Source organism: Metopolophium dirhodum, chromosome 8 (assembly GCF_019925205.1).
Source record: "Metopolophium dirhodum isolate CAU chromosome 8, ASM1992520v1, whole genome shotgun sequence".
NCBI classification, from domain to species: domain Eukaryota; kingdom Metazoa; phylum Arthropoda; class Insecta; order Hemiptera; family Aphididae; genus Metopolophium; species Metopolophium dirhodum.
In genome coordinates, this window is record NC_083567.1 from 35,653,699 (window position 1) to 35,680,068 (window position 26,370).

Below are 26,370 nucleotides of genomic sequence, written 5' to 3' on the forward strand. Positions count from 1 at the left end.
TGCCATATTAAGGTATAATACTGCTGGAGGCACATTTATTTTCTCAGAACAGCCCCCCCCCCCCTTCAACATTACACATCAGTGAATAAATGTACCAATACAATAAAGATACTTCTTCGCATCGCTCTCTGGATATTGATCTCGAAGATTTTTGGCATTTATATGCAGTGGTATATTCATGGGGGATGTGGGTCAATTGGATCAATCCCCCCCATAGGCTATTTATAATAAGCAAACATTTTTTGAGTCCCCCCCCCCTCTATAGAATAGTCGGATTTTTTATTTAAAAGTAGAGAACATTTTGCAGGTTTGATTACAGTCCGATTTTCAAAATTATAATTATGGAAGCTAAGATATGCATTTGAAATATTCGTTATTTTTCTACCACTATTTAAAGAAAAAAGAAAATTCGACCTTTAATCCGACCTGAAAAATATTCTCTTCGTTTAGATAAAAAAAATAATAATAAAGGTAAGTGTATGTCATTCTGCTGTACAGTAGGTTACAAGTGAGTCACTGTAATGGATGGTCAGTCAGCCTATGATATTACCAAGTATATTTGATGATATTATTGTGAATAAAGTAATCTATATAATATAATCTATTTACGTGGAGCCTTGTTTTAAATGTTCAATCCTTAGCTATAAAAGTTGAACTTTTATACATTTTTAACTACAAAATAATTATTAAATTTTAAATTTGAACTTTAAATGCTTATAAAAAAAAATTGTGCTTGTGTATTTTTAATATTTTTCAACTGCTATTAGAACGATATATCAGAAGCCTTATATTAGATTTTCACGTTTTTTTACCCAACAAATAAATGTTTATTGATATTTATAGAAAAAAAAACTAAAAAAATTGAAAACTGACAATGTCCGTAAACAGCTCAAAAAGAGTCAAAATATTTTCAAAATTTTATCGTGTATAGAAAATGCTAATACAAACATTCAGTGAAATTTTCAAATATCTACAGTCATTCGTTTTTTAATTACAACAAAATAAGAAAATTGTTACATGAGAAATCGAGTGAATATCAATGTAAAAATATAAATTTCAAACGCTTATAAAAATTTAATTTGACTTTCTTGTAGACATTTTTTTTTTTTGATAAAGGTAGACAAACTTATGGATAATCTTGTATTACATTTTCAAATCTTAGATTTAAAAAGAAAATTTTTTATGAATTTCCAACTCAAAATAATTTGCACATTTTCGTCACTTTTACGTATTATGTCAATATTTGAACTTTAAATGCTTATAAAGTATTACATTGTATTCAAATTATTATTATTATTTTGTTTTATTTATATATATTTTAATATTATTAAATTATTAAATTATTTGATGTAAAACATTTCTTAAATAATAATTTTAAAAAATGTGTAATATCAAATCCATGGTAGTTAAGTGTAGGTACCAATCTAAACAATAGCTATGGAGTAATCTGAATGATTTTGTTGATTATTATTTGACACAGGTCTTGACCACAGTGTCGACTTGTCCAGGTTGTGTCTCTGTAAAGTGTCTGAGTAACTGATGGTCAGTCACAGCTTGGCGTGCTCTTATCAAGGGGAATACCGAATAATGATGTGGCGGGCATCGAGGAAGACCTTTTAGATCTGTTGGTTGGAAACAATATTATACAAATAATGATTTAAAAAAATTCTAAATAATAGAGTTAACTTATTTTTCTTCAACACCCACCGTTTTTTTACCTAGCCTGTGTTCGTCTTGGCAGTAATTTTTTTTTGCAAACGTTTGTAAATGTAATATCTATAGTACAATTTGAAACGAGAGAATTTAAACAATTTGTGATTAGGTAGAATGTATACATATTTTAAATTACGAAATACTGGATAAATTATTTTAAATTGAATTAACAATTTAATCTAGGAAAACCACTAAATTCAACCATATGTTGCATTAATATTTAATTGTGTAAGCTAATAACCTAAGTTGTTAAAGCTGTACCAAGAACAAAAAAAATAAAAATATATTTTTGGTTATGTGCCATTTTTTTAGTACCTATAACAATGTACCAAATATTGTTCTATTTTGCATGTTTAATTTTTACTGTGTAATGTTTATAGAAAAAAAAAAGAAGTAATAAAACAAATTAAGATCAAGTACCTATATAGTATATATAGTAACCATTTTTTAAATCAAAATACTACGCGTAATGATGTTTAATAACGTTTAATATAATATTGCATTTACAAAATATATATAGATTATATAGACAAAAGGTAAAAAAAAAATTAATCTTAACAAATAATAATAAGCGATTTGTGGAGTTAACAGCTACATAAATAGGTAATTATGGGCCTATAATTTCATACTGTTTCTAATAGGTTACCTAATCAATAATAATATGCTATAGAATATTATGTTAATTATTAACCACCTACAATATATTGCACTGTTTAATATCAAACAAGCAAAAATATTACTAAAATATGAAAGTACAATAAACAAATAATGTGGTGTATTTAATTGATAGTTAAACTATACCATTTTTAAGAAGAAATTCGGCACAAAATAAAACTTTCAGTCTTGTTTGACGAGGATACGACACACCTTGTTAACTACTATAATTGCAGTGTAACAAAAAGATAAAGAATTTGTTTATCACATCAAACGTTATCGTACGAGAATTGTCTTGCATAAGCAAAATAAATATACAGGACTAGGCGAATAGTTTTAGTAATTATGTTGTACAAAAATATCTAAATAATTATGTGTTAAATAAAATGTGTGTAGTATGTACACAATCAATAAGTTCATGTTTTAAATTAAATTAAACGGTTATCAAATTTTCCATTAAGTCAGTGACCATTTTTAGTTTTTAGCAAACAATCTCATCATTAAATAATTTTATTATTTGAATTATAAATTGAGTTTCGAGAAATTCTCATACATATGTGATTTATTTATGACACTCAAATTTAATCTTTACATTTTACAAGTTTTAGCAGACAAAAGATGTTGATATAAAAATCAAGACCGGTTTACGTGTGGACATAATATTATTACATGAATCATGATGCTAAAGAATTTCAATTAGACTATATACATTGTTTCAGTAACAATAGACAACAATAAGTAAAGGACACAGTTTATAAGACTTAAAGATACAAAATATATCTTTCAGATAGATTAGAAAAAAAAACAAAAATTTAAAATTAATTTATTTTAATAACATTATTTGATTTTTTAATCTAATTGATTGTGTACAAATATCACGATAACCATGTAATAAGGTCAATTGACCATATTTTATAAAAAAGAAACTCAAAACATAGAATAAAAATACTAAAAATAATTATCAATTATTATCAATCTTTTTAATTTTAAAATTATCGCAGTGTTATTGAATAGAGAGTGAAGATGTTAACTGTAGAAAAAATGTCGGTTTAACTATTTGACTTGCAGAGTCAAATAAATTATAAGTTACCGTGTTATAATTGTATTTGGATGTTATTGTTTATTATTTACTATGTACAATAAATTAATATACGATTTTTGTTATACACAATGACATTTTTATGTATTACTCTATTTACATTTTACCATACACAGCCTTTTGAACCCTAGATAATGGGACGATAACTAAACTCATTATGGCACCTATGTTTATTCTTGTACCATAATATGTATTAGTTGAAGTTGAATTTGAATGTAAAAGGGCTCCCGTGGAATTGATGAAATTGTTGAAATGGATTGAAACCGTCTTGGTGATGACGCCCCGATTCTGGATCTAGTGGATCAATACCTCGGTCAAATTGTTCCCGTTTTTCTAATTATACACAAAGCAAAATGTATTAATAGTTGTAACTTATTTTATACTTTTAAAAAATTATAATAATACACTATTATTTTAAGTTTCGTTTATTACCTGGATTAGTCAGAACTTCTTTGGCAGAAGCTATTTCAATGAACCTTTTCTCTGCATTCTTTTTAGCTTCACCTTGGAAATTATCTGGATGCCATTGTTGAGCAGCTTTTCTGAAAATGTATATCATATTTTAATAAAAATTACTCTTGTTAAATATAGAAAATATTCATTAACAAATTTACCTATATGCTTTAATTATTTCTTGTTTGGTGGCAGTTCTTTTTACATTTAATATCTTATAATAATCTTTTCTTTCAGCTTGTTTTTGTAAATTTTTCGCTTTTTTTAGTCCTTCGTTTGCTTGTCGATGCTCCTGATCAATATGAAGTGCATGCTCAAAATCTCTAATAGCTAAAAATAAAATATAACTATGAACTAAGTAATGTTAGTAAATAATACATATATTTATCATTTAGAACAGTACAGCTTTTTGGAGGACGCTACACACGCATGTCTACATGTATATTCTCCATCCTACACCTAGCAAATTTGTATTCAGGAGAATTCTTTTTGTGCTGCTAGTTTCAATACTATAGTAAGTTATAACTCATAACTAGGGCATGGATTTCAATGTAAAATGCATTTTTTTTTTTGTTTATTTTAGACAATACTTTCCAAGTACATCATTTGTTTTATGTAACGAGTGCTTAAAAGCTAAAAATTTTATTTTGCATTTTTAGCATTATTTTAATTTTAATAAGAATAAATATTGTGTTAAATAATGCCCTCCAAAAAAAATCATCAAAAAATTAATATGGTATTTTTAAGGTCATTTTTGAAGTAAAATGCATTTTGTAAGGTCATTAATTAAATTTTTAGGTCATAATTGCATTTTTAGGTATTTTTTAGGGCATTAAAATCTGCGCACTATGTAAAATAATACAATAATACAATAATGCTCATAAGTAGGCTTAAAATTGAAATATCAATAAGAGCTTAACCCATATGTCCTAGATAATACTCCTACTTTAAATTTTATTATAGGTCAATTCACTCTTATATCTTAATTAATGACACAAAATGGATTTAACTGAACATAAATGTAGTATGTTGTATGTATGTAAGACGGTAATGTTAACTTAATGTAAAAATATTATAAGATAAATGAATCAATTATTGTAGTCGTAGATAATATAATAAAATGTTACTCTTATCTTGTTAGGTATAATATAAATTTACTGATATCAAAAACCTACTTATGTTATTACATTTTTAACTTTTCACTTTTAATTAATTTTATTTGCTTGCTCATACTGTTGATTAGGGTCATTTGAAAATTATTTTGGTTGACTTTAATTAGTTTAGTGACTACCCATGAGCTATTCAAAACCCACACCTATTTGATTTTTTTTCAGTATTACACAAACAATTCAAATAAACAAGTCATTGCTGCGGCTTGCATCTTTACAATTATTAATTTGATTTTAACAAAAAAGTATTTATTTTACTGACCTTCATCAAACATTGAGTTGGCAATGTATCCTTCTGCTCTCAGACAGTAAAGATCTGGTGTTTGACTTATTTCTAGTGCATCGCTACAGTATTTCAGTGACAGTGATAATTCATCTGTATGTTGATAACTACGGCAAAGTTTTTCCAAAGCTAAAAACCTTATGTGTTCAGTGTCTTTTTCTAAGTCTAATATCTAAAATTCAAAATTGTTTAAATTATTTAACAGGTAAATTAAATGTTCATAATATAATATTTAAGAGGACGTTGGACCCACATATGTTGTCTCCGTCTTACACATGTACGGCATAGCAAAAACGTTTTGGCGCGGGAAAGTACCGAGAAGACTACAGACATAATTGTACAATATCGTTTTTATTTTTTTGATCACTTATAAGAAAAAAGTTTATATTGTTTCAAAATCCATTATTATTTGTGTTTTTCAAACTTTAATAACTTTTTTCGGTATTGGAAAAATAAAAACTATATTGCATAGCCAAAGTTCTCTTTTATATGTGGTGAAAATTCTGTAGCTTAGTTATGACTAGCTTTCTCGGTTCTTTCCCGCACAAAACAGTTGTTGCTATGTTGTACATTTGAAAGACAGACAGAACACATGTGGGTGCGACATTCTCTTAAGCCAACATTTTCCACTAGAAATAAATTTCCAAACTCCTTAGATAGTTTATTTAAGTGCTCACTATTGTTCATTTGTATCCTAGTTACTTTCATATAAACACAATTACATTAATAATATTTTATTTTAAACTAAAGAATTTATTATAATTTAGGATAAAAACAATTTATAAAGAAAAGGACAATACCTCACCCTATTTGTCTTCGTACATACAAATCATAATATATACTTCTCTACCTGCCTAATCTTTAAGATTTTTGGAATTATTTAAAATTATTCACATGAATTAGCAATATAAATTCTAAAAGTTAGTAACACAAAAACAATATTTTCTTTGTTTTGGTAGTTTTGGTAAGCAAAAAATACTTAAAAAGTTAAAACTATAAAAATGTAACTTTTACAAAATATTAGTAAGAAACAGACAATCAACATCTATCAATAGAACCCAGTAAATACAATAATTCCTCATACAATTTAATGTTTGCCTTCCACATTAAATTAGGTAATTGTAAATTAAATTTAACTGTTCATAATACATATTACATAGTGTCTAAAGTTTACAAGTATTAATTACAATTTAACTTAAACCACAAGTTGGGACTTGGAATGGAACTTAATATTTTAATTAATCCAAATATTTTACCTTTTTTGCGAATTGAATACTACTGGAAAAATCTTTGATATTGAGCGCTGATTGACTGTCTACTATCAGTCTATCGATTTTTTTAACAATTTTATAATGTGAGTGACATAGTTTATGATCTGGATCTAATTTTAAACATTCTCTAATCTCTCTGTAAAATAATTCAACATGATAATACTGCATGGTATAGACAACAAATTATAAATAATAATTACTTGAGTGATTCAGATACTTCTCCTATACTGTAATAAATTTTCGATAATTTATAATGGCCGTCTGTGTCATCGGCTTGGAGTTTAGTAGCTGTCCGCAAGTCCATTATAGCATGTTGCACATTTCCAGAACTCAAATACAATTGTGATCGCTGCTCACGTAATGAAGGAGCCCAAGGACAATGTTCTATAAGACGATCCAATGAATTTATACCACTTTCATAGTCTTTGTTTTCTTGATAGTAGGTAGCTAATTCTATATCGTAGGCAAGACCATCAAGTTTTGAGTATAAATCATATGCTTCTCGTGCAAAATCACCATTGCCAATATACTAAAATTTTTATAATTTATAATATAAATAAACAAATATACCTAAACAGTAAATATTAAAAGTGGATTAAACTGTTTAAGTTCAAAAGTTAAACCAAGTTTTAAAATAATCAAACAAAACTAAACACGAATAAAAAGTTAAAAATTCTTCGATTAAAACGAACTTCAAAGAAATTTACAAAATCCAAAAAAAATTCTTATACGTCAAACAAAAGATGTTTCCAGTGTCTATTTTTATGCTATACAACTGTATGTTATACTTGATTATTATTTTCAATAAGCCAATTGGTACTAAAACAGATTAAAATTAGACCCGATAAAACTTAAATTAAATTAAAACTTCAATAATATTAAATTGGTTATTTTGGTTTGATACATAACTGAAAAGTTTGATTTTAAATTTAATTCAAAAGCTTGATTTGGTAATAAATTAAATGTTTGGTACAGGTTTGATTCGATATACCAACAATTAAAAAAATGGTTAAAAATTATATTTTTGAGTTCAACCCACCTCTAGTTAATATATAATATATTAAAAGGACGTCGCACCTGCATATGTTGTCTCCGTCTTTATTGTCATGTACGACATATACATTTTATGCTCAGCAGATCACGTTTAGCCCTGTTAATTTTAAAATTAGAGTAAATTGGCCTCTTATAAAATTTAAAGGGAAGAATATTATTAAGAGCATCTCATCGGCATTATGTTATATTTTAATTTTAAATTGAGTTATGTGTATTAAAAGATGTATAAACAATTTACAATTTTAAAATACTAATAATTCATTTTAAAATTGAAATATAACAAAAAACCGATGAGATGTCCTAGATAATATTCTTACCTTTAAATTTTATAAGAAGACAATTCACTCTAATTTTAAAAATGTGATCTGCTGAGCGTAAAGTTTGCCATGTCGTACACGTGTAAGACGAAGACAACATATGCGGGGGCAACGTCCTCTTAATTATTTATACTTACCACATTATACAGTTCTTTTCTTGCATCTTCGATTGAAGCTTGTTTCATCAATACTACACCTCTTTGATAGCGTGCCTAATGAAAAATATTAATAGATAAAATATAACTGTTATGATTCTATATTAGGGATGGGTAGATGGCAAATAGGATTTGGTAATTGTGTCAATTTATGACACAATTCAAAAAAAATGTTTAGCCGTACCACTAAATAATTCTGTTAACAGAGAATTTTTATAAAATATAAATGAAAAATTAATGACAATAATGTAGAAAAAAATTAACTTTTATTGATTGTTAGAAACATTTTACTATATATTGCCTGAAAGATTTTTTATGTCTGGTTAATGTGTTATTGCTTGCAATTTGTATAAATATATTATATAGACACATAAAAATCTTTTGGGTGCCATCGAAAATTTCTCCTGCGCCACTTATTTGCCATCCATGTTCTATATTATCAATAAAAATTGTATTTACTCACAGCTGTAAAATCCGGTTTGAGTTCAAGAACTTTTCCAAAATCTAATAAAGCAAATTTAGCTTTTCCGAGTGCTAAATAAACTGTACCTCTTTTAAAATAAGTTAAATAATTATTTGGATCACCCTCTAAAAAAAAAATATGTTACATATTATTACTTAGTAAGATATTTTTTTAGTTATAAATTGAAGTTATTTTTGGATTTAAAATAACTATGGACTAATCTTTTGATATTCTAAAATATTATATCATTATATGAAACAACTTTATACAAGGTATAATACAATAACAGTATTATAGTACAATATATCATAAAATTATTACTATATTTAGTATATTAGCATTCAAATTCAAAATTAATATAAATAAACACATCATAGTTTGTCAGTCACTATAAAATCAGTGATATTGTAGGTATAAATAACAGATAGGTATGGGTATATATTTAAATCAAAATAAAAGCTGTAGGTAGGTACTTTTAATGTTATTCATAGTAATTAGGTAAGACAATTCAGAAAATTTTGTACAAAATAATAATAGTGCTCATATGAAAGCACAGAATAAATTTGATTGAATTGGATTTGATATTGCGAATTAGAAACCTATGATGTACCTAATTAGTATAATATAATATAATATACCTCCATGTAGTATAGATAAAATAATTTAAGGTGCATAATGTCATTAGAATCTATTAGCCATTTTTATGGTGTTATTAAATAAACCATAAAGATTAATGTTGAATATTGTGTAATTAACGTTATTAACGCTAAACACTATCGGTGTTTCTCTAAACGACAGAGATTCAAAATTCGGTTAGCACATAAAAGTACGTATTCACTTACCTACAGCGGCGTGATAATGGGACAAGGCGTCTTGGAGTTGTCCACGGGCCAGGAAGTCGCGCCCCATATCCAAATGGTTCTCGACCTCGGAACCTACGGATCGGACGAAACATAAATACAAACAAAATCGAATGGCCGACGTATCCGAGGATGGCATTCGGATGCACGCAAAAGCACTGCTTACCCATGACAACTGAACAGTCCAAGGCCAAGAAAAACAGACAAGTGGAGTACAGCTTCGGCCGCATCCTGTGCCACGTATCCATAACGACGGCGGCAAAAGTCACTTTAATCCTCTAGACGTGTCGGGCGTACTTACGTGCGCGGCGGATGGTCGTGATGAACCGGATGGGAACCAATCGCATCCTACGCGACGAAAAGACGACAATACGTCCGGTGTACGTGTGACGAGCAGCGCAAACGAACGGTGTCTGAGCAGTGACTAGTGAGTAGTGAGCACTCTGAGCGGGTGACCCAAGTCCAAAACCTAGTCGGTTGCCACCGCCGCCGTGACGACTGATAACAGAAAACGCTGATAACGGATTCTGGGACAGCCGTGTTTGGCATATAACCGTCTGACTCGGTCGGCACCAAACGCGACCGTAGGCCGACCGGTCGGGCACCGTGTTGTACTTCCATTGGTCCGTTTGGTTTTCCGCGCCAAATCGCCAAGGAAAACGGTAGACCGTATGATATTTAAAAGCTTAACATCTATAGCCAAAAGTTCAAATTTTTTTTGAAATTTAAAAAAATTATTATTACTACGTCTCATGTTATTCTGTACAATCTTTTGAAAAACATATTTTTATTTATTAAATAGCACTACTTATTAGTTGTACAAATTTTAAATTCTGCAACCTGTAATAATAATACGTACCTATAAACTGTCTATTGACTATTACTAATTATTAGTCTATTATACCTAAAACTAACAAGTTTATAAATAATTAGTTTATGATACTATGGTAGACATAGTCACACAGACATAGTTATAAATAATTTATAATTCAACAAAAAGTTCTTACACATTATTTAGTACCTATAGAACAGGTTTTAAGGTTTATCTAAACATAATAAATTAATTATTAAAAATTTGATACTGAAACTTATGAATTACCGACGAAAAAATTTAAAATTTATCGCATATCATCGTATGTTTAGGTAGGTACCTACCTACTAATAAATCCTAACTCTCTTGAGTTATTCAACAATTTATTTGTTTATTTATATACATTTTATTTCAAAATCTGAACTATAATAATGTACAAATAAAACGTTGAATATAGGACTATAAACGGGATTTTTTAGTTTTTATTAATTATTAATAAGTATTGAACTTTTTACACCCAAGGGCCCATTGATATAAAAAAGACAATTTGTGCCTAACACATATTTGCCTAGCTATTACTTATTAGATACATATTAATAGATATATATGTCATATGTATTGTATTATATGTCCTCGGTCGTCACAGATTTTTACTTTGTCGCGGGGACATTATGATTCATTCGCGTGTGCGTTTGTTATTGGACCACGCGACTAATGTCGTCACGTTACACTTGCAATAGCTGCAGCACAGACTATATATTTTATACTATTATATTTTCATATAGTGTGTGGCTGCAGTGTTTACGTGTGGGCAAGGGTGTCCGCAGGCATTTGTCAAGGGGAGGGCAAAATATTTTCTTTTTTAAATTTTTTGTGTTAACCTATTATTTAGTGATAAGATTAGTACCTATACTTAAGTTATAAAGTATATTTGTGACATGTTTTCTTTAATATAGACAAGGAATGTAAAAACTAAAAATATTTATGAATTATACGTAGATAGTTAGTTACGGCCCTTGCGTGTGGGTATAGGTGAAAACGGTGAGAGGGTTAGCCACCCCCCCCCCCCCCTGACATTTAAATGGATTTTCTGCACTTATGCGTGAATGCGTGATGCCTTGATGTGCGTGAAAATCGGGACACGCGGAAATGGAAAGCAAATTACTATATAATATATTATATATATTAGTGCAGACAACAGGATGTTGAGCGTAGTCCATGTTTAGGGGGAGGGGAGCAAAATGGGTAATTGCCCCGGATGGCTAATTTTAAGGGGATCGCAAATGGACGGTTTTTAAGGAATTAAAAATAAGCAATTTTCAAATTACATATGCAAGCAGATCTCGTGTTTATTCTAACTGATAATTATTCATTAGTTATGTAAATAAGAAATAACGGAGCGCTCCCGCACGCGCGCGTATTACTGTATGTACAAGACGTCACCGCCTCGGCGGCGTTACGCGCGTGAACGGTAAACAATTTATGCTCATTTGTTATTTGTATAGGTATTATACTTTTAGTCAATCGTATACCCATGGACCTGATAATGTGATGAGACTTCTGAAAACTGATTTGAATTCGTTAATATGTCTACTTGACTAGTTGAGTCAGATCTATCAGGCCACATTTTAAGATATGTATTATTTAATTAAAGTTTCAAATAATCAACATTTAAAAATTTCATTGAAAATATATGAAGTAGTTTAGGAACAACATTTTGGAAAAATGGCCTGATCGATTTCAAGAAGACATATTATTGAATTCAAATCAGCGTCAGGGACACGAATTAACGGCGCACTAGCGTTTTGGAGGGTTTAGTGGTGGGAATGCGCGAGCCGCGAGGACAGATGAACTTTGGTCGCCACCCTGCAGTAGCGTTTTACCGGCGGCAGTAGTATATCAGCACAGATTATATTAAATATTATATATATTTTATTATTTTATAAAATCTGTATTCTGTGCAATCAGATCCATCGGTATGATTGACAAAATATTGGTACATTTTGGTTTAAATAATTGACAGTTTGCAATCTCCTTAAGAGGTAGACATTTTTGGAAAGCGAAATAAAATGAAAATCTAATAATAATTAATAAAAATATAAATAATATTATGTTGTATCAATGTATTTATGTATCCACTATCCACAAGTATGTTACAAGTGGGTCACTGTAATGGATGGTGTTAAATTTGAATTCAATGATATAATATCATTGTATAAGAAAAACGATTCTGAGCGAAAACGGTCCGTCAGCCTATGATATTACCAAGTATATTTGATGATATTATTGTGAATAAAGTAATTTATATATAACCTATTTACTTTACGTGGAACCTTGTTTTAAATATTTAATCCTTAGCTACAAAAGTTGAACATTTTATAAATTTTTAACTACAAAATAATTATTACATTTTAAATTTGATAAATTTTGTCAAAATTTGAACTTTAAATGCTTATAAAAAAAAATTGTGCCTATATATTTTCAATATTTTTCAACTGCTATTGTAACAATATATCAGGAGCTTTGCATTAAATTTTCACGCATTTCTACCTAACAAATAACATTTTAATGATATTTATAGAAAAAAAAAAACTAAAAAAATTGAAAACAGACAATGTCCGTAAACAGCTCAAAAAGTGTCAAATTACTTTCAAAATTTTATCGTGTATAGAAAATGCTAATATAAACATTCAGTGAAATTTTCAAGTATCAACAGTCATAGTTTTTTAATTACAACAAAATAAGAAAATCGTTACACGAAAAATCGAGTAAATATCAAATGTTGTAAAAATATGAATTTCAAACGCTCATAAAAATTTAATTTGACTTTCTTGTAGACATTTTTTTTTTTTGATAAAGGTAGACAAACTTATGGATAATCTTGTATTACATTTCCAAATCTTAGATTTAAAAAGAAAATTTATTATGAATTTCTAACTCAAAATAATTTGCACATTTTCGTCATTTTTACGTATTTTGTCAATATTTGAACTTTAAATGCTTATATATAAAAACTGTGACTAAGGATTTTTAATTTTTTATCTGCTTTTGAAACAATAACCTGGGAGCCTTCTATTAAATTTTCAAGCTTTTTTACTCAACAGATAAAATTTTATTGATATTTATAGAAAAAAAAACTAAAAAAAATGATGGAAATTGACAGTGTCCATAAGCAGCTCAAAATAAGTCAAAATATTTGGAAAGTGTTATGATGTATAGGAAATGCAATTATAAACATTCAGTCAACATTTCATGTTCCTACGGTCATTTGTTTTAGAGTTACACCAAAAACCAAAATCGATTTTCTCGAAAACAGATTTTGCGTAAAAATTCCCGTTTTTCCTTAATTTTTCTTTTGTTTTTCACGTCACTTTTGAAAACTACTAGGAAATTTTTACTTTTGACCCCCTAAAGTACCAACTAGATTCACTTTCCTATCAGAAAAGTTACTGTTGAAGAAAATCCAAGCACTTTTACTGTCCTAAAAGGTGATGACAGACACAAAAATAAAAAAAAAAAAAACACACATCTTTGTAAAATCAATACATTCATCGCTTCGCTCAAAATCTAAAATTTTTTTAGTCGGCAAATGAATAGGTATACCACCACCTCCCCCCCCATAAATTGTTCTTCGGGACGGCCCTGCCTACCAGCTACCCCAAAGTAATTATTTTAATACACATAGAGACAATATATGTTAGATCGGTGAAATAGGCTAACCCGATTTATTAAAACAGACAATTTCAATTTTCATTTGATGCCAAAGGTTTCTTTTAATATTTGATTACACAGTGTTTTTAAAATACTAATAGGAAATAAATAAATTAAATTAAATAAATGTATTTAAGTGTCTCCAATAGTTTATGTATGTGTGCATTGAATATGAATGTATAGTACTATAACATATAAATATTAAATATAGTACATAATGTATTATATAGGTATTAAATATTAATTAAGATTAAAAATACATATTATATATATTTCATCGTAGTATATTAATTAAAAGATTGTAACAATTTGATTGTGAAGGTAGGATGGGGTAGTAACTAGTAAGTGGTGGAATTTTAAAATCTGTCTTTTGGTGGCATATTTATTAACACGGCAGTGGTTGTGTGTATTTTATATGCTACACTATATTGGCATGGTTGTAAGGAGTAGTCATTGGAATTTTTGGGCGTAATTAATTTGAGCGAATGACCCAAAAATTACACTAAGTAAATAATTTGCGCAAGAAATTGTCAGAGTGAATTTATATTTAAGACTCTTAAGAGGATGTCAGCACTCATCTAGCGCGTAGTCACTATTTGTTTTCTCTCTTTGATCCACGCGCAAGATAATAATTATTAATTGTAAATTTTGCGTTCGGCAGAATCAATTTTTAACTTTAATATAAAAATGAATATTTATCTATTATCGAACCATAATTTGAGAACATTATCTGTGTTTGTGAGTTGGTTGATTTGAATTGTCGCTGCAATATATTTTACATAATTTACAGCACATTACCTATATCAACACATATAAATTGTGTTCAAGAATTATTTTTAACCCTTCCAGTTAAAACCAACTAAGGGTCCTAACTCCCAAGTCTCTAAAAACAGGGAGAAAAATATCTTAGACATGCTAGGGATCCTGTATTTATATGAATTGCAGCCAAACGATGTATTAGACCATATTTTTATATTACAGGTACCTATCCATATAAATCGCATACAAATGGTATATACATAAATTCGCCCAAACAAAAAAATACACATTTAGTAAATACAAGTGTTAGGTACAAGGCTACAAAACTACAAAAACAATAACACTTGATAATAACAATGTCAGCGGAATCGAAATTCAGATAGGTATAGTACAGCAGAAGTAAAATTAATCATATTTTAGTACAAATAATTTTAGTAGGACCACTGATACATAGCATAGGCGTAACTAGACCTTAAGGTTAGGGGGGGGGGGGGGGCTTCAGCCCTAACATATTTAAAATAAGTAAGAAATTTCTCCACACCCCCCCCCCCAAACTCGTCCTTCAAGTAACATTCATTATTAAATTATAATATTATTTTATTGTTATACACTGTTGTGCATGTGACGTGTATAAAACAAATAATAAAATAAGTAATGACGACGTTGACCCATATTTAGTCACCTATTCAATAGGTACTGTAAAAGTGTTAACAATATCAGTACAATTATATAAAGATAAAAAATAAAAATACTACATTTCTTTTTAGATTTCGAAGAAAAAATAGTTGTTAGGTACCTACTCAATTTTACATTTATAAAGAATAGCTTTATTAGCCTAAATTACAAAATCCAATTATATCCAACCATAATAACTAGTCATACCTATTATTATCTGTAACCAATTAATAAAAATATCTATAATTAAAGATTTTTATCCAAATATTCATGAATTATATTTTGTACTTTGCCTGTATCAACTGCTACACCTGAACGATGTTTTTATTAAGTAATTAATAGTATGACAGAAGTAAATATTTTATCAATTTTCCTATCTAATATTCAATAATAATAACTATAAATTAAGTAGTAATTATTATATACTTTGTTTAATAGAACCAACTAAGTGTCCGTATTACAATCGTCAACCATAAGGTTAAACCGCCAAATTCCGAAGTTTAACCTATTGTAAAGGGTGCCACACACTGCAGTGGTGGCGGTAAAATTGTGTCCGGACTCATTTTGCCGTAACCGCTACCGCCACCGCTGCAGTGTGCCCTTATTCCTTAATGTGTTGGCTTTATTGGCATGTCACCGGTCAATACAATAATAATTCCAGATGAATATTATTATTATTAATAATATTATTAGATGTTATCGATGAACTGAGCATCCAAAAAATTAGAAAACTGGATTTTGTATTATAAATATTTTTTTTTTGTTTATCATTGTTTATTAAACGAGAATGACGCTAGTATGAATTTATAATAAATGCTATTAAGTATTAGGTACTATACAGTTTGTATTAATTCTTATTTCACTTAAATGTATATTATGTACGTATTTATGGGTGTATTATTATATTATATTTCATCCCCCCCTAGAAAATTCCTAAATACGCCACTGAATCCATAAGTGAGCCACCCTATAGGATTAAAAACGAAACTACAAACCATCTTCAAGTCTCAATTGATAGGTATAACTTTGATTGAAAAGGGTACAGTAGATTTTGAGTCTATAAAAGACGAACAAACAAACATTCATTTTCATATTTCATATATTAGATTATTATAGTAATCTTAAAGTGATATAGGAGCAGGCTGAACTAATTTCAGCCAAAAACAAAGTATTATATTATATAATTATTATTTTAATTAACTTATAAATCATCCCCGATAATAACTCTCAGAGACGTTTCAAACGGACCTGGTCTAGAGATTTTAAAGTGGCACTACTATTATTCTCATTGGGTATTTTAACTCAGTGGCGTGTAATGTGTTTATTATGTGCATCATAAAAAAAATCCGTGTTGCCCTAATAATTTTAGGCGACTTACTCAATACCTACTCATCATAATGCCATGGCACGCAGAGCAACACTTGGACCCTATGTTACATGCCACTGATTTACCTTGTAATAAAAATTGCTTATTTGAACTTTTCTACCTTCTATGTATCTATACGCATACATTTATATCTATATAACTATATAAGTATAAAACTATATCGCGTAGGTAGGTACCGTAGAACCGTATGGATACGTTCGTGGTGTAAATATAGCTTAAAATTACTAATTAGTAATTAGTCTTATTTGTAAAAATGTATTATATATAATGTGTGGGTGTACAAACTTATAGACTTAAGTTAAATTAGTTACTAATAAATATTACATGAATAAAACTAAAAAATAAATTATGCAGTTATACCTATAGAGTCTATAGTATAGACTATAACTCGTTATATTATACATAAATATTAAAATATAAGTATTATATATATTAAAATGTCAACACCGATACTTAGGTAACTTAAACTTTTAAATTTGTTAACATACACCAAGCGTTAATATTCTAAGAGTTTCCTAATCTCTAAACCGGTTCCACTGCATTTTGGACACTACCCGTTTTCCGTTATTTACTTTAAAAAAAATTAATTCTAGTTTCCTCCGATATCGGTGTAGTACCCGTTTTTTGAATCAATAATGAATAACATAATTTGATCAGCTGGAACCTTACAGTCTTACACTCTGATCGTTCTATGCTGTCGTCAACTCACGCCTATATATTGTATTTTTTTTATTCATCGTTTGTTATGTGCCAGATGAACTGCTGTGATCGGAGTGTACGAAATTTTTTCTCTCAACAATTCGTGAAAAGCATCGAGTATTCAAGCCACCTAATCGCTCAAATACAAAATCAAAACGTAGGTGGATGCCGGTGGATTCTAACAGTCAACTACTCGACGAAAATCGGTTTTTCGTTGGCATTGGCGAGGTTATCTACCTCGAATGAGATTTTTATCTACGCAGCAGTTTTTTTCACATCAAAAACGAACGATAACAATTCGAAAAGGTAAGTAATAATATATTGAGTTCTATTAACTACATAGCGAATATAATTGTATTTTCTCCAATAAAATCGGATTGAAGTATAAAAATACACGTTTATCTAATACTTACAATAGAATAACTAACTAGAAAATACGATATAGGTCATGGTATATAATATAAGGAAACTATCTAAGTAAAATATATTATAATAATTATACATACATACCAACGCATTATCTCATTACCATACGTCACATATACATTTATATAGTACGTTGTATACTTGTATAAATACATAATATAATTAGGTATATGACATAAGTAAAAAATACAAAAATACAATTAAAAGACAAAAATAAAAAGGTAATAAATGAATAATTGGTATACAACTTATACTTTTAATACCTTTCTAGACAATATTATGTGTAACATAAAGTAGAACCTATAAATGTGGACAAAATATGTGTATGCTTACTGTTTGGTGCTAATATTATGTAGTATAGATATTATAAAATCAATGGTACTATGATCAAATAATTATTGATAAAAATTATATTTAATTATATTATTATTATATATAATTTTTATACAACTTATATGTATTTTTTGTCACGCCTGCACCGAAAGTTTGGTTTTCGATAGCGGTTGAAGCGTTGGAAAGCGTCCTTTTTCCGTCCAGCGGGCGGTAAAGTGGAAATCCCCAAAAGTGCTGCGCACTTGGAGGTTATTATAATATGAATATAAGATGTAACCAAAAGTTAATGTTTTGTAAAGACCGTATAGTAATATAGTTTTCAGTACAAATAATAATTAAAATAAAATAAGAATACAAAAATGTAATCAAGGCAAAGGTATTATGCGGATCTATGCAACAACCAAATTATTATACGAAAACAATTGCATGAAAGAAAAATGTTAACGCGTCATGCAAGGAGGTTTTATAACATATTATATGAATATTAGTTGTAACTAAAAATGTATGTTTTATGAGGACAGCAGTATAGATTGTAGTGTCTGTTTGTTTAGAGGATACGCGTGATATCTGAGCTCAGTTCTACTCTTGGGGATTTTCATTTTACCGCCCGGTACCTACTTTTGGGGAATTCCACTTTACCGCCCGGCACTTTTGGGGATACCCACTTTACCACCTCTGGACGGAAAAACGTCGCTTTCCAACGCTTCAACCTCCATCGAAAACTAAACTTTCAGTGCAGGCGTGACAAAATATACCTACTATTTGATACTTTTCTATATGTATAACATAAATTAAACATTGTTCTTTTTGGTTTGGCCAAAAAGGGAAGAGTACGATTTTGGTCGAATTGGTCCAGAATTCCCCCCATCATCATTCGTTCGTTGACGAATTTCTCTAGACTCATGCAGTCTAATAATATGTAAGATTTGTAGGTATACCTTTACATTTTACAATATATCACGGTGGCGATGACCACTGTATATTTTTATACAAAGATTGTACTACGTACTGACCCATAATAATATACCTATTATGCAAACTTTCAATTGAAAATATGATAAATATTTCGTAATGTATAATTAATATTTGTATTCGCTTTTCGTTCTCAGCTGCTATCCTAAATGTATGTAAATTAAATATCGTGATAGATTCAAACATAGTGGGCAAACTGGCCTACAAGCACCAGCTGGTCCTCCAACTGGCAACTAGTATATAGGTACCTATATTATATTAATAATATCTTCCTATTGATTTTTATGTATCCCTGTACCGCTGTATTTTATAGTAAAAAATTAGCCCACACGAACCTCCAAAATCAAATGCTTTGGGTTTTTTTAAACACAACATTTATAAAGGGTAAGTTTAAATTGCATTTATTTTAATCGAATTGCACTTGATTTAAAAAAAGGTAATGGCTGAACTGCACTTGTGTAAAAAAAGGTAATGGTCGAACTGCACCCGGGTAAAAAGAAAGTAATGATCGAACGTAAACAGTCAGTTTGTCGTACGGTCCATTGTTTAAAATGCATAACGCAGACACTTTAGGTACGGTCGGTTAAAAATGTTCATTTCACTTTTCAGAGAGCAGACACATTGAACTATTATATACATAAAGTATGCATAATACATGTAAACATATAAGTATATCTACATAGGCAAACGCACGATGTGAGCCAGTCAAGCCCGGGTTTGATCGGAATTTTTTTTTATAAGAGGTAGGTATGGTAAAATTTAATATTGGATAAGTGAAAACGCACCAGCTCCACTGTAAATCCCCAAAAAGTTGCTTTCAAATTAAATACTGTGAAATGCCCCCTCGGCCCTCGATATAATCTAATCGGTATACAGTGGCGTGGCGAACTGAAAATTGTCCAGAGGCAAGTAACATGTATCCCAACTCCCAAGTATTAATGCAAAATGATGTATTAATATAATACAACTAATTATATTTCAGATTATTATTGACTACCTATTGGGGTATATCATAATAATTAATATTACATTTACTAGGGGAACTACCGGGCACCAGCTACCACTCACCACTATCTATTTAAGAAAAATCTCTGCAGAAACAAATACCTCTGAAATTATCGTTCACCGCGCCAATGTCGGTACATGTTAACTGTTTAGGTACTACTTATAACTATTTATTATTTAGTGTATAAATGAGTTTAGTAATATATTTACATTTTTGATGTGCTGATATTGAAGTCCGAGCATGCCTATATGTAAGTACCTATAATCTATATATTATAATATTATGAAGTTTGATAAGATTTAAACATTATTTTATTTATTTTATATTAAAATGTAATAAAATATAGTATATAAACAAGTCAAAATTAATCAATTTTAAATAATTTACATGTTAGGTAACAACCAAACATTATAGTAGGTATAGTAGGTACCATATCATAATAGTAGGTATATTTATAAATTATAATTATAAAATTAAAAAGTATATTAGATATATACTAATAAATGGTAATTAAACGTTATAATATTTTTAATATAATTGGTCATGCGATCAGTACTCCACGCTTACTTGTATTATACTATTATGTATACTTTATGTGTATACAGTACAAAGCGTCTGCGTTCTGCAATCTGAAGTTTTTTTTTGTTTGATCTTAAGCCCGGGAACCGGTCGTTAACTGTTTGTAAGGGCGGTACGGTTGGACTGGAACACGTGTGTGTATGTGTCAGTGTGTGACAAGGATTTGTCACTAAAATCCCGGGTGGTCACCCATCCGGAAACTAATAACACCGGTCAGTGCTTGCACTCAGAACACGTTTCGTGACTGAATACAACCACCACGCCACACCAAGCACAATCTAAAGTTTTACCCAACTGTTGAACCGTACAAGGTGTCCGCGTTCAGAAATGAACATTTTTACTCCACCGTAAAAAATTTCCTCGTTTCACACTTTTAATTTTCGATCGTACAAAGTGACTACTTGAACTGCACTCGGGTTCAAAAAATGTGTTTCAACGACAATATGTCAATATATATGTCATGCATGAAAGGGTTAAACATTGACAAGTTCTTCCCTAATCATTTTTAATGGTCCATAAATACTTAGGTCAGTTGCTTTTTTTTTTCTGCATTTGAAATAATTTTTCGAGGTAAATTACGTGGATATCTTGTATCCATGATTATATTGTATTAACTCACATGGAAAAATAACAGTAGAACTTTCATTAAGATATAGTTTTGAAAGACATCCGCAATGGGTACAACGCCATTTAGCCCCCAAATTATACAATTTATAATTTTGTTATACAAATAAAGAAATGACAAATATACAATTAAGACACTACCTCGTTCACTTTTAATAATATTTTCTAAATCGTACAACATGTTTACACAACAACAGAAGAGCGTGTAGGTACTATAGTAGCTATAGTAGGTACTACTTTTATATAGGTCTAAATGTCTAATGTTATAATTATTAGTTGGTATAGCCGTATAGGTACTGTCAAAGGGTCAAATTCATAAGGACGTATTATTCTACATTTTTACTGATATCCGAGTATGGTAGGTATCCGGTTTATTGTAGACTGTATCTCCAAAAAACCCAAACAATAGTAAAATAATTTGCAAATTTTCAGTTTGAAATTTAAATGCATTTAAGTTTTTAAACTGCAATTGTAACAAATGTGTGAGGAGCCCGGTATTAGATTTTCTAACTTTTTGACCCAACGTATAAAATTTTATTGTCATTTATAGAAAAAAAAACTATAAAAATGGAAAAATTCAAATATCTGTAAATAAATAATATCTAATTCACTTTCTTATAATTTTTACAACAACATTTTCATTAAATAATATATAATATACATATACATACACATAAAATTAAAAAGTAGGTATATAAAAATAATAATTAGTATATCATGTGCCAGTGATCTTATGTAAATGATTACATTTTATGCGAGAAGGGAATTTAGTGTTTTCAAAACGTTTAAATTAAGCTTATTTTTTGAATATTTATGTTAAAAATGCTTTTATGAACCCGAGTGCAATTCGATGTTGGATATAATATATGTATTTGTCATATAACTGATAAAATATCAAAAGATCACTTAAAGTGTAGTAGCTAATGTTGAAATATCAACTTATCGCTAAAAGTATCTGCTGCAGATATGGTCAGCTTTTATACAGCCATACAGGTATAGCTGTACAGTGGCGTATTTTGGGTGATTTATCGGGGGGTGTCCCACATTTATTGAACCTCTCAAACAAGTCATCAAAATAAAAATCGAAACATATTACATTTTCTGTAAGCCCATTAAAAACTTTTAAACACTTAGTTATACAGTCGTTGCCAAATAAATTGAGACGGCGCGCGGCGGCGGCGCTTTTCAGTAGGTATATAGTGCGTTTCGCCTCACCTATTTGTTTATTATAAATGTATAAAAATTTATCTGAAAACGACTGAAAAATTACTTTTTAAACTTCAATATTTTTGTAATACATCAAAAATTAGATATAACTGGTTTATTTTGCATTTTGAAGTATTATATTAGAATAATAATAAAAATAACAATATTATTTTTAAAATTTTAAATAATATCAATATTGTATAATAGTTGATGACACATTGATTTGTTATTTGTATGATTCTTATTAACACATTGGAAACCAACTATTTTTATTTTGTTATTGCGTTTGAGATAAGCACTGTGCTTAACTTTAATAACACGGCTATTGTTATGTTACACGGTAGGCAGAACTATTTTTAATATGTTGATGCAATATGACGAGCGCCGTTTCGGTAATAGCTTGCACGTCTAAAGGACGAGCACCGTGTCGTTCTAAACACGGTGCTCGTCCTGTGTACAAAAAAATCGATTGATAATATCAATATTCTATTACTTTCTTGATTTTTAATCAAGTAAGAATGGAAATTGAAATGAAAAATCTGAATTTTGAAAACTTCAAGAATTTGTGTTAAATAGGAAAATGAGAAAAATGTAACTCAGTAATGATGAGTAGGTGGGTAATTTAGGCTTTAGCTAACTTTAATATAAAATATTAATGGGAGAGAATTGATACCACACCCAAGCATTAAATAGTATAAGCGGTTAAATCCATAAAAACGTCAGCGTGAACAGTCCCAAAATTTTTATTTTTTAACTTTTTTCCTTAACTATGATAGCTAGAAAGTTTTTTGATAACTCATTAAAATGGGATTATCAAGTAGATACAAAATGTGGAATTAAAATTTTTCACAGAGAAAATAAAAGTTATTTTTTGCTAGATTTTCTTTTAGCGAGGTAGATTTCCGAAACTGGAGAACGGATTTTGTTGTTTGGGGTCTTGTTAGATTCACATTGACTAGGAGAAGTGCAGTGAAGATTTTCAAGTTTTTTTTACCGAGCCTAAAATATTTTATCGACAATAATTTTAAAAAAAGTTAATAAAACTCGAAATTTTCTTATACCAATAAATAGCTTGAAAAGAGTCACGATATTTTGTAAACTCTATGGTGCATATAGAAATTGCTTACCTATATAAACATTTGGGGAAAATGTCATGTATTTAAGGTTATTATTTTAGAGTTACAATAAAAAACTAAATCTATTTTTGTTTGTTTTTCTTGATGCTTTTGACAACTATTGAGAATTTTAGTTTAATGTAATATTTTAAAAATATTATACGTGGGTACTTGAAAGTTTTAAAGTATATTATTATTTATTACAAACAAATATGATAATAAACAATAATAATAATTCAACATCACCGACTTCCTACCGTATTAATAATAACAATATAAATAAAATATAAAATATCCTAGGCTGACAAACCGTCTCCGCTCAGAATCGTTTTCGTATACCATGATATTATAACTATAACTGAATTTAAATTTAACGCGATCCATTACAGTCACTCACTTGTAACCTACTGTACAGCAGAGGAACACCCACTTGCCCACATTTTATTATTATATCGTGTTATGATGATTGAGGGGTGGGCATTAATTTAATTTGCTCCTGGTCCCGAAAAACTTTGGGACAGCTCTATATAGTATTATATTAGTAATGACAGAAAAAAAAATATGATATGAAGGACGTTACCGGAGGAATTAGATTGTTATTAAATGTTACGCCATCAGCAATTTTTTTTTTTTTTAAATACACAAAACCCGACGTAATATAAAATAATAGTTCAAGGTCGCCTTATGAGATTTTTACTATTTCCAACAATCAAGGCTGTACAAAATAATTTCTTTGTAATTAATTCTTTAATCATGTATTAATTTCTAAGTAGGCATACATAATTATTTACAACTATGCAGGACAATTTTTATAAAAAAAACTAGGTACCGTACGTAGGTACGACTAACAAAATATTCCGTAATTTTGATCGAGACTATATTGAAAACCAAGATCAGCTCTTCAATGAAGTTGTATTACCTAAAGGCTAAAGAGTATTAAAAGTTAAAGTATGAAAAAAATTAAAAAATCTAAACTAAGAAAAAAATTATAAGTGAAGAAAAATGGGTGCAGCTATTCTGTATTTATCTATTTTAAAGAAAATGATACCTAAATTCTCAACTTAAAATATACAATTAATTTTGCAGTTTATCCTTTGTATGGCAGGAAGATATATATCCTCCAATAGATAGAATTTTCTCACTTATGGATAACACTTGGTAGGATAAATGAAAATATAGTAATTATGACGCCTAGCTTGAAGAAAATGCATTTAAGTGAAAAGTATCAACAGATAACAAGTAAATTATTTAATTAGTTTCCATAAACGTAAAAAAAGAAAAATAATCAAAATTAATAAACTAATTACTATAGTATAGCAGACAGCAGTGGTATAATTAAGGGGCGACAAGAGGAATGAGGATCCTTCCCACCCCCTAAAATTTTAGAGGGGACCAAAGGTATAATTTTTTTTATGAACCATTAAGTACTTAATACAATATAATATTATTTAACCATATAGGTACCTACAGTTAGTTTCTAAGCCATAAGATAAGTTTTAAAAACCTGTGTAAAAACATAACAATTAGGTTATGATTTGGATTTAGGTGAACAAATTATTTTGTTCCCCCCTAGTTTTGTACCCAGTTGCGTAACTGCGCGTAACGTTTTGTCACTGCTGTATAGTATTGCTTTAGTGCAATACATTTTTTGATTAACATTTCGCTATATACCTACAAATAAAAATTAAAAATAGGAAATGTTTATTTTATTACTAATTAGTTATTGATATCATAATAATTACTCAATGAAATCATTTTGTTCTCTCAATATCGTATTTGACTGCCCTACAGTATCTATCTTTTAAACTTTTAGTTTTATAAGAAAATTAAATCCTAAAACACTACATTACAACGTAATATTTAAATGTATACACTTGATTATGTTTTAAGAGGACACTATACCCGCATGCGTTGTGTCCGTCTTACAAATGTGCAACAAAGTAAAAAACTGTTTTGCGCGGGATAGAACCACTCCCTCGGCCTTTATAGTAGAATTACTAAAATTCCACAGCGCATAGGTGACAACTTTATCTGTCGTAGCGTTCTTACTATTTGGATAACATAAATAAATTACAATTATCAGTTTGATTTTTTGTTTTTTTCATTTAACTATTAAGAAATATTGGTAAATGCTATCAAAAAAATAAAAACGCTACGATATAGATAAAGTTGTTACCTATGTGTTGTGGAATTTTGATAATTCTACTATAAATACTGAGGGAGTGGTTCTATCCCGCGCAAAACAGTTTTTTGCTATGTTGTACATTTGTAGGTCGGAGAAAACGCATGCAGGTATAGTGTCCTCTTAGTATAATTGTTACGCTTAGCAAAATTAAAAAAAAACTTATACATTTTAAAAAATATATATATATGTACCTATATAGTTAATATGTATGTATCAAAGTTTGATTTATTTTCAGAAATATTCCATACATACTGTTTTTTTTTTGTTATTAAATCTAAGTTATAAAATTTTAATGTTTTGTAACAAAAGGCAGTTTTTCTTAATACAGTTCATAAATATAAAATTATTATTAATAACTAAAATGTAAATATTAAGAGTCTGTCATAAACTTC

The 26,370-nt window shown here is 29.1% G+C and overlaps 2 protein-coding genes across 2 annotated transcripts in view; one reads left to right on the top strand and one right to left on the bottom strand.

Moving 5' to 3' along the window:
* Positions 1 to 2,180: 2,180 nt before the first annotated feature.
* On the bottom strand, positions 2,181 to 9,951 carry LOC132950797 (dnaJ homolog subfamily C member 3). Its single transcript, XM_061022367.1, has 10 exons — positions 9,657 to 9,951; positions 9,473 to 9,565; positions 8,631 to 8,755; positions 8,150 to 8,224; positions 6,843 to 7,171; positions 6,628 to 6,778; positions 5,351 to 5,543; positions 4,081 to 4,249; positions 3,899 to 4,008; positions 2,181 to 3,799 (listed from the first exon to the last, which is right to left on the bottom strand). The coding sequence occupies exons 1-10, from the start codon at positions 9,736 to 9,738 to the stop codon at positions 3,660 to 3,662; spliced, it is 1,467 nt and encodes a 488-aa protein (XP_060878350.1). The 5' UTR covers positions 9,739 to 9,951; the 3' UTR covers positions 2,181 to 3,659.
* A 7,535-nt stretch (positions 9,952 to 17,486) lies between these two features.
* LOC132951243 (pseudouridine-5'-phosphatase-like) overlaps positions 17,487 to 26,370 on the top strand; it is a 37,554-nt gene continuing 28,670 nt past the window's right edge. The window contains exon 1 of the mRNA XM_061023029.1: positions 17,487 to 17,838. Coding sequence (XP_060879012.1) covers positions 17,775 to 17,838 — 64 coding nt within the window. The 5' untranslated portion in view covers positions 17,487 to 17,774. The remainder of the gene's footprint in view (positions 17,839 to 26,370) is intronic.

Bases quoted from the DNA above. Each gene is read 5' to 3' on its own strand.
- LOC132950797 (XM_061022367.1), bottom strand. From the start codon at position 9,738: ATGGATACGTGGCACAGGATGCGGCCGAAGCTGTACTCCACTTGTCTG. The intron at 8,225-8,630 runs GTGAGTAAATAC...ATTTTTCATTAG, and splicing joins TCAAACCGGATTTTACAGCT to GCACGCTATCAAAGAGGTGT. The intron at 6,779-6,842 runs GTAATTATTATT...ATTATTTTACAG, and splicing joins GAAGTATCTGAATCACTCAA to AGAGATTAGAGAATGTTTAA.